Source organism: Lutra lutra, chromosome 15 (genome assembly GCF_902655055.1).
Source record: "Lutra lutra chromosome 15, mLutLut1.2, whole genome shotgun sequence".
NCBI lineage: Eukaryota > Metazoa > Chordata > Mammalia > Carnivora > Mustelidae > Lutra > Lutra lutra.
Genome location: NC_062292.1, coordinates 13,585,898 through 13,594,921, shown reverse-complemented (window position 1 = coordinate 13,594,921; position 9,024 = coordinate 13,585,898). Strand labels below are relative to the sequence as shown.

General features: G+C 43.3%; 1 protein-coding gene across 1 annotated transcript in view; it reads right to left on the bottom strand.

Annotated features, from left to right (window-relative positions):
• Positions 1-5,866: 5,866 nt before the first annotated feature.
• FLVCR1 (FLVCR heme transporter 1) overlaps positions 5,867-9,024 on the bottom strand; it is a 28,682-nt gene continuing 25,524 nt past the window's right edge. Inside the window, exon 10 of the mRNA XM_047704780.1 lies at positions 5,867-8,870. Coding sequence (XP_047560736.1) covers positions 8,793-8,870 — 78 coding nt within the window. The 3' untranslated portion in view covers positions 5,867-8,792. The remainder of the gene's footprint in view (positions 8,871-9,024) is intronic.

Below are 9,024 nucleotides of genomic sequence, written 5' to 3'. Positions count from 1 at the left end.
CATGCTCCCCGCTGAGCAGAGATCCTGATTCGGGGCTCGATCCCAGGACCCCGAGATCATGACCTGAGCTGAAGGCTTTAACCCACTAAGCCACCCAGGCGTCCCAAGCCCTGTTTTGTTTTAAATAATGGTTATTTGAAAGGTACTAAGAGAGTGGATCCTAGAAGTTCTCATTACAAGAAAAACAAAATGTATAACTGTGCGAGGGGTTGGATATTAGCCAACCTTATTGGGCAATCGTTTCACAATATACACATATGTCAACTCATGGTGTACACCTTAAAACTACTACAATGTTCTATGTCAATTACATGTCAATAAAACTGGAAAAAATAAAAATAGAAATAAAACAATGGTTATCAAGGCCGTGTAGCAACATGGAAAATGCCTAGGATATTACATGAAATACACAAGGTGCTTTCTATCTGTGTGAGGTTTTGCATGCATGTGAGTGAAAAGGAAAGGAGGAAAGAGAGTTGCCTAGGGGTGGGGGACTCTTGGGCAGCTTCCTTCTTAGCTTGTTGTTTAACCTCCTTTGTTGTGGGTTGTGCAATAAACACAGAAACCACTTTTTCCTGAGAGTCTCAGTTTTCTTCTTTGGTGCCTAAGCACCCTGACTTCCACCCCGTCTGTCCAGATCTCACCGTGTCTTTAGAATTCAGTTTTGTTTCATTTCTTTGCACCATGCCCAGCGTCATGCCCACATGTACGCGGAAGTGGCTAAGTACTTTGGATATCAATGATCTTAAAGGCAGCTGCTACAAAAAATGTCACGTTCAAACACGTGAACACACGTTCTCCCAAATCAGCTCGCCGTGTGAGCAGAGTCAGTCCCTATCTTTACTGTTTCTCACCGGGGGAGTGACAATGGATCTCTTAGTTAAGGACCTACGGTGTGCCTTCCACTTAAATTTCATCCTCACCACAAACCTGCAAGGTAGGAAATTATTATTCTAGGTAGTAAGAGAAGAAACAGAAACTCCGTTTAAATTCCCTTCCCAAGATCGCAGTCGTGTTTCTCACCTTAGACTTTAGATTCCCAGAGGACCTGTTTTTACTCTACACACCGTGACGGATGCTTTCCCGGGGCCTAGGATGCAATAAAATAATGCACATCAGTAACGGAATCCAGCCATACAAGCAAACTAAACTGTCCTGTAGATGACAGCACCGACGCCTGCGTGGTTTCCCAGGGAAGGAGTCTGTGCTCCTGCGTCACCCCTCCAGGGCCGTCTTTTCTAATACTACTCTGATTGTGCGTTGGGAGCCTCTTCCCAGGCCCAAATCCTGTCCTGGCCAGAACAATCCAGAGCTTATCAGTCTTTGTTTTCGGTCAGGATGTGTTTGGAATGATTCAGGCTTTTTGCTGAAAAAGCAATCACCGCCACTCTTCCTTCAGCTTCGCTTTCACGCCTGATGAGGCTTTATGAAAATTTAATCCTTCGGCTAATCCCAGGGGTTAGGGACCACTTCGGTTCCTGGAGGACGTCAGGTGAGTCTCTGGGAAAGGGAAGTGCTCCGGCAGCCTCCACTGATCAAGATCCGGAGGCTCCACCTGGAAATCAAGCGTCTACTGGCTTCTGACAATTTGTTCTCTTTACAGTGACCATTTCATCATGGGCTTAAAGTAACAAATGGAAGGGGAAGTGCAAATGAGTACATCCAACAAGATTCCGCGGAGGCCTAACACATCATTTGTCTAAGTGGAACACGAAGCTCGCATACCTTAATGAGTCTCCCCCTTCCCCCCCGCCCAATCATTCTCCTCTTTTCTCAAGGCTTTAGGGTCTTCGGACCACATCTTCCCCTTCCTTCCATTCAAACCTGCTCAAGGACAACCCCAGACCCCAATTCAGATTTCAGATAAGGTATTCCGTCTTGGTGGTCAGTGGGGTTTGAAACCTTGCCTCTCTTTGGGGACTCAAAGATGTTTTACCTCCTCTGAGGCATCATAAAGGCACCCTCCAGGCATAGGATCCCGTCAAGAACCCTGCAGTCATTTCAGGGCAGGCTGTCATCTACGCAGATGACTAGCTCGCCTCGCAGAGGTCAGTGTGATACAGGCCGGTGTGTGAGACCAGCCGGCAGGGCCTCGGAGATGGGTCACTTACCTAGAGAGGCTGTGGAAGATCAGAATGGTTGTGATTCTAGTGAAAGTTCTTAGATTTCAAAGGCCCTGTTTATTATCAGGTGACAGTTACAGATACAACGCTATATTGTTGGCTTAATTTTTGTTTAAAGATTTTATTTATTTATTTGACAGAGAGAGATCACAAGTAGGCAGAGAGGCAGGCAGAGAGAGAAGGAGGAAGCAGGCTCCCTGCTGAGCAGAGAGCCCGACATGGGGCTTGATCCCAGGACCCTGAGACCATGACCTGAGCCAAAGGCAGAGGCTTAACCCACTGAGCCACCCAGGTGCCCCTATAGTTGGCTTTAAAAATATATATGTAATTTATTTATTAATTTGACAGAAAGAGAGAGCATAAGCAGGGGGAGGGGCAGGCAGAGGGAGAAGCAGGCTCCCAGCTGAGCAAGGAACCCGAGGCGGGACTCGATCCCAGGACCCTGGACCAAGCCAAAGGCCGGCGTTTAACCAACTGGGCCATCCAAGTGTTCCCATAGTCATTTTATTTCAGTTTTATGACCTTTGCCTTAATGTTTAGCTACCTACAAAGCTACGTAAAACTGGAAACTTCATCTCGAACTGCCACACTGATTATAATTAAAATAGAATGAAAAGCGGTACTGCTAACATTTTTATGGCTTTGGGAGCATCTTCATTGCCCCTGCCTGCTTCTTCCCTTTGGCTACATTAACAAACTATCAGTTTTTCCCTTTCTTTCCCCATAGGCCCTGCTGTATCTCTGATGGATTCTCTTCCATGGGGCCCCTCTTTAGAGGCCTTGGAACTTCGACCCTGCTCTCCTGACTGTTCTCCCTGGTTTCTCTTGCCGTCCATCTCTGATCTGCACCGATGACAGCCAGTCTCTTTTCCACAAGAGTGGTCCTCAAAGTGTGGTCGGTGGAACCTTGGGAGTCCCAACTTGCATCCTCCTAGAAAGAAGCGATGCACCTTTTTCACTGCACTGACATTTGCTCGGACAGCACAGGGGCAGGGATGGAAAAAACTGGGGGAAACTTCGCGCTGAATCAAGGCCCAGGCATCGAGAGGCTCTGGTGGCCGCAGGGTTCTTCCCCGTCATTCGGTGGCAGTGAAAAAAAGAAAGTCAGCGCCGCCGAAGACTCGCCTTGATGCAAAACGTCAAAGCTCTTGAACGCTGATCCTCGGGCACGTGACTTTCCACTATTGTGTGATGGACCGGCAGGTACGCACCTCACACTTCTGAACACGCCCAAGGATGAGGCTTGCTTCGAGGAAAAGCTGCAGTACATTTGTTTGAGATGCAGGCTGAACGAGACGATGATTTTCAAAGAACGTCATTTTTCACTTGAAAGGATGGCTGACAGATACGTTGGAGTTATTCAGATGGGGGTTTGGCAGGTATTTTTTCAAAAAGCAATGAAGCGAGTCCCTCGCTTCAAGAAACAACTGACAGATTTTTTTTTTTTTCCTCCTCAATGTCAAGAATCAAGTTTCCAAACTAAAATTAGCATTCTGGAAACCCTGTATCTGCCAAAACAAGTCTTAGGAGACTTGTATGAGCTTGACGGCTTCCCAGCACTGAGAGGAATTTCTGATGAGATCAGAGATCTTAACGAATGTGATTTATCTGGCATCATATCATGGGATAAATCAATATTTGGAAGAGCTGCATAACTCAGTGAAATAATACTTTCCAAATGCCAATGCAGAATGTTACAAAACCATGCATAGTTAAAGATCTATTGGAAGTACAAGACGGACCATTAGATTTTAATGTTAACAAAGCAGGAAAGGTTTACTGATATGGCTTCAGAGTCCACATAGCAACTAGTCTTTAAGATACTACCAGCTCCAACTTGTGATCGTATTAAAAACTATACACAGGGCTGCCTGGATGGCTCAGTCATTGAGCGTCTGTCTGTCTTCGGCTCAGGTCATGATCCTGGGGTCTTGGGATGGAGCCCTATGTTGGACCCCCTGCTCAGCAGGGAGCTTGCTTCTCCCTCTCCTACTCCCCCTGCTTCTGTTCCCTTTCTCACCATGTCTCTCTCTGTCAAATAAATAAATAAATAAATAAAATCTTAAAAAAAAAAAAAAAGACTATCCACAATTCCCTGAAAAGGCTACTAAAATACTTCTCCTTTTCCAACTGCGCATGTGTGCAAAGCTTTTCTTCAAACATGTCAAAATAGCCTATCCCTACAGACTGAATGTAGGATCTTGTAGGAGAATCCAGTGGCCTTCTATGAAGCCAGACATGGAAGATTTCTGCCCTCTTTCAACATTAAAGTGTCATGTGTAAGCCTGATGATTCACAGACCTGTACCCCTGGGCCAAATAATACATTATGTTATTTTTTTAAAAAGTGTCATTGTTCTCACTATATTTATTTTGGAAAGTAATTATTTTTCATAAAAATGTAATTAATTAAGGGACACCTGGGTGGCTCAGTTTGTTAAGTGTCTGCCTTCGGCTCAGGTCATGATCTCAGGGTCCTGGGATTGAGCCTTGAGTTAGGCTTCCTGCTCAGGAGAAAGTCTGCTTCTCCCTCTCCCTCTGCCCCTCTGCACTGCTCATTTGTTCTCTCTCTCTTTCTCTCTCAAATAAATAAATAAAATATTTTTTAAAAATGTGATTTATTAAGATATAATGAAGTTATTTTTAAATGAATAAAATAGTTTTGTTTTAGTTTCTACTATGATTAACATTAACAGCCGTTTAACCCAGAAAAAGTTCTTTGGATTCTTCAATGATTCTTTAAGATTTTATTTATGGGGTAGAGGAGAGCACAAGCAGGGGGAGCAGCAGGCAGAGGGAGAGAGAGAGAAGCAGGCTTCCCACAGAGCAAGGAGCTGGATGTGGGGCTCGATCCCAGGATCCCCAAATCATAACCTGAGCTGAAGGCAGATGCTTAACCCACTGAGCCACCCAGACAACCCAGGCTCCTCAAGGATTCCTAAGTGTAAAAGAATTCTGAGACCAAAACTTTTGGGATTCACTGCCCTAGACTAATTTCTCATCCAGCCTCCGGTCTCAATGATACTTTCCTTAATCGTGGCCAACCAGTTTATTTGCATACAGGACTGGCTTCAGCAGGATGTGGAGTCGGCAGGCACCTTCCAGGTCTGATTTGAATAATGTGGTTACCACTCCCTTCCCCCCCGAAATATCTTCTGTATTGGCTGCTCTCCAGGAGCTCAAATTTACCTCAATAATGTAAGTCACTTGAACTTCTCTCTTCAGATCCAAATACTTTTAAGTGGTAATTTGGTGCTAGTCATAAGTGCATAAAAATAGCAGCTGAAACTTTGGTGTATTGGCTATGTCAAGCTTTCTGCTAAATGTTTCTTGTATTAGCTCACTGAAGCTCATTGAGAACGAGCGTTCATCAAACCCAATTTTCCAATGAAGAAATTTATAGTTTGGTTTTATGATGTTAATCAGCAAGGCCTTGAGGAAAAAATGACACCTGCTGTGGGATATCAGGTCCCATATAGGTCCCCAAAGGGAAAGTCTGCAGCATGGATGTCAGGTTCCCAGATGGCTCACGGCAGACACCTGTCTGCCCAAGGAGGAGTCAGGCACCCAAGGAGAAGAGATTAAGCCCATCCTACTTTGCTGTTTAGTCTGACCCTGGGGGACTTTGTCTCCTTGTGCTCCACAAAACTCTCTCCTTGGCCCATTCTGAAATTGTACAGTCCCTTTCCACTCCCCATGGGTACGTAAGGATCAGAACTGGGGGGATAAAAAAGCTATACAAAATGACCGTTAAAAAAATAAATTTATTTCAGGTCTGAAACCCTGAAGGACAAGCACACCGACAAATAGTACAAAAAGCAAAAATTAGAACATGAAAGATGACTTATTACAGACAATACTCTGAGTTTGCACACAAACATACTTTTAAAGACATTTCTCCAACATTCACAAAAGGCAAAAGCTAGTGTTTTTTTTTCTTGCCACATTTATAAATGCAACGGCTTTTGAAAGCATCCAATTTCTTTCTAAAATCACTTCATTAAAACTTACACAAGTGTTGGGTTACCCAACACTTATATTTTCCAAAGATAAGACAGAATTATATGACATTCTTGTTTGACGTGTTACAAGTGTGACTCAAAATACAGAAAAAAATATCACTCTATTTTGTGTTTTGGAACATCCTATTTCCTCCTTTTTCTAATCAACAAAGAAAGACACACACGACATATATGCATATGCTGCTTTTCAGAAACAAAGTAGTTCACCTCTTGCCTGTAATTTTTTTCAAAAGCTCGGGAATTCAGGAAGTACATGATTATTTTAAACAACTGATAGCTCAAAAATAAAAATAATTATTTAGGAGAGATTTTTAGAATGTATTTTTGGCCATAAAACCTGTGACGTACATATCTAAAGAAGTTAATGATTCAGCACATTCTGCCTGCCCTGTCACCCGCTGAAGAGAAAAAGCAAAACGCAGACGCTAAATTCCCCATATCCACCAAGTATCCACCACAGCTGCTGACTGGATTCTCCAGGGGAAGATTCTTCTCTCACTAGACCCAAGTTCTGTGGTTCAGTGATCTGGTCAACCCCATGACAGATGGTATTTAAGATTCAAAAAAGATCTCTGAGGCCAAAGTGGACATATTCATTATATGGATGAGGAAAATGCTGGCCAGGGAGTGACAGAGACAGCTCGAAACAGACCCAGGTCACAGACCCAGAGCTCCTGATTCCCAACTACCTTCTCCTGGTGACATATTCTCCGGGGTAAAAGTCTACATAATTTACTGTCGTTTGATTACAGAGAATGTTATCATTTCAGTATAAAGCAATGCACAGAGCGTGCCCAAATCAGAATTGCTAATTAGCAAATTAATTGCTAATTGCCAATTAGCAGGAGTATTCAAGGGTATACCTGACTGGCTTTTTTTTTTTTTTTTTTTTGGTTGATGTGGACATAATCTGAGTATCATGGCTGCTTAGATGTCATTATTGTAAAGATATTTTCCTATCAGCTTAAAAGAGTCAGGACAGGAACAACATTTAAATTCTCACTGTAAACAAAACGCAGTGGTAGGCACTGTAGAAACATGTTTGGTCCTATTTTCCTAACCCTGAGCATGTAACAGAGCAGACTTTTTTCCGACAGTGTGGAGACTACGTACACTCTGGTGAAGAAAATACACTCCCCCGCCCACCGAGGGAGCACGTACCCAGGCACAGTGTTCCTCGAAGGAGAACAGGCATACACACGACAGTGCAGCACGAAGACAGCATTTCCAGAGGTCTCCACCAAATGAGAACCCCTGGGCTACGTTACCACAGATTTATCTCTGCAACCTTCAAGCCAAAGTATTAGGCATGATGCGAGAAATCATGAAAAAGCCAACAACACATACGATGGCATTTCCTGCTAGAAAGTTATACACAGGCATACCTCGTTTTTTGTGCTTTCATTTCCTGCCCTTCATAGATACTGTGGGTTTTTGTTGTTGTTGTTGTTTGTTTTTAAACAAATTGGAGGTTTGTGGCAACCCTGCATCGAGCAAGTTCATTGGTGCCATTTTTCCAACAGCATTTGCTTGCTCGTGTGTCTGGGTCACATTTTGGAAATTCTTGCAATATTTCAAAGTTTATCATTATTCCTCTATTTAGTGTGGTAATCTGGGATCGGCGGTTATGATTTGCGGAGAGCTCAGATGAGGGTTAGCATTCTTTGGCAAGAGGTCTTTTTTCATTTAAGGTCTGTACATTGTTCTTTCAGTCCTCTGCACACCTAATGGACTATAGAATAGTGTAAACATGACTTCTATAAGGACTGGGAAACCAAAGGATTGATCTCAATCACTTATGGTGATATTTGCTTTATTCTGAATGGTCTGGAGCGGACCCTGCAGTATCCCCGAGGTATGCCTGTGTTGAAAAAAAGAGGGTGAATAAGGTAGCAGGTACAAAATTACTCTTATTTCAAGTAGGATTGAAAAGAACAGTATTAGCATTTAGACCATGACAGGAAGGCAGTGCAGAGAACTCAAGATAATGAGCCTGTGTCTGGGCTCCTTAGCTTAATTAGAACACAAGTCTAAGACCAAGGTCACGGGTTCAGCGTGAACACAGAACAGTTTTGATGGCCACTGACAGTACATGTTACAAAGCACTGTTTAATAAGAACAGAGGAAACTGGAAAAATCCTAGAGGTTTCTGTGGAAGTCTCGTCCCAGTGTTGTCCTGTGAGGGCTCAGAGGTGCCATGTTGGTAGGCCCACTGACGTGGACTGGACAGTTGGGTCAGAATAATGGAAAGGGAGCCAGTGAGTAACATAATGTACACAGGGTTCTGCATGGCATGTACTTCTATGTGACTTAAAAGGACCAGACTTCCACATTATCATTTTAGAAAGCCTCTGACCTTCCATTTTCCGTAAAAAAGAAAACACCTTCAGAAAATACACATCAAGAAGCTTACTTTCTGATCAGCGACAGGAGATTAACAGTGGGACGCTCGGTACATCAACGGTAGTGTTCACAGGCGGTGAGCCCAAGTATTTTAAGTAAAATCTTGCTTTACGTTAACAATGAAGCAAGACAGGAATTGTAGTCCAGGGTCACATAATAATTTTCAAGTAAGTATCCACCTCCTGTCACATATAAATCGAGACTTACTGCTCAACTATCACATGATGTTAACTTTTTCCTTCGCCTCAAATTGCCGATTCTGACTGCTTGGACATCATCATGGTTTTGGATTCTTGATCTGTGGGACTATCTTCAACTGGTACCTGCAGAAAGAATTAGAAGATAAAAACACCTTATAGCCTCTGGCATGTGCCATCATGACAGATCAACAGCTGGCTCGGGGATACAAAACAGCTGACTAAACACATTGATGTCACACATTTCTCAGGAACAGCATCATAAAAATATTCATTACTT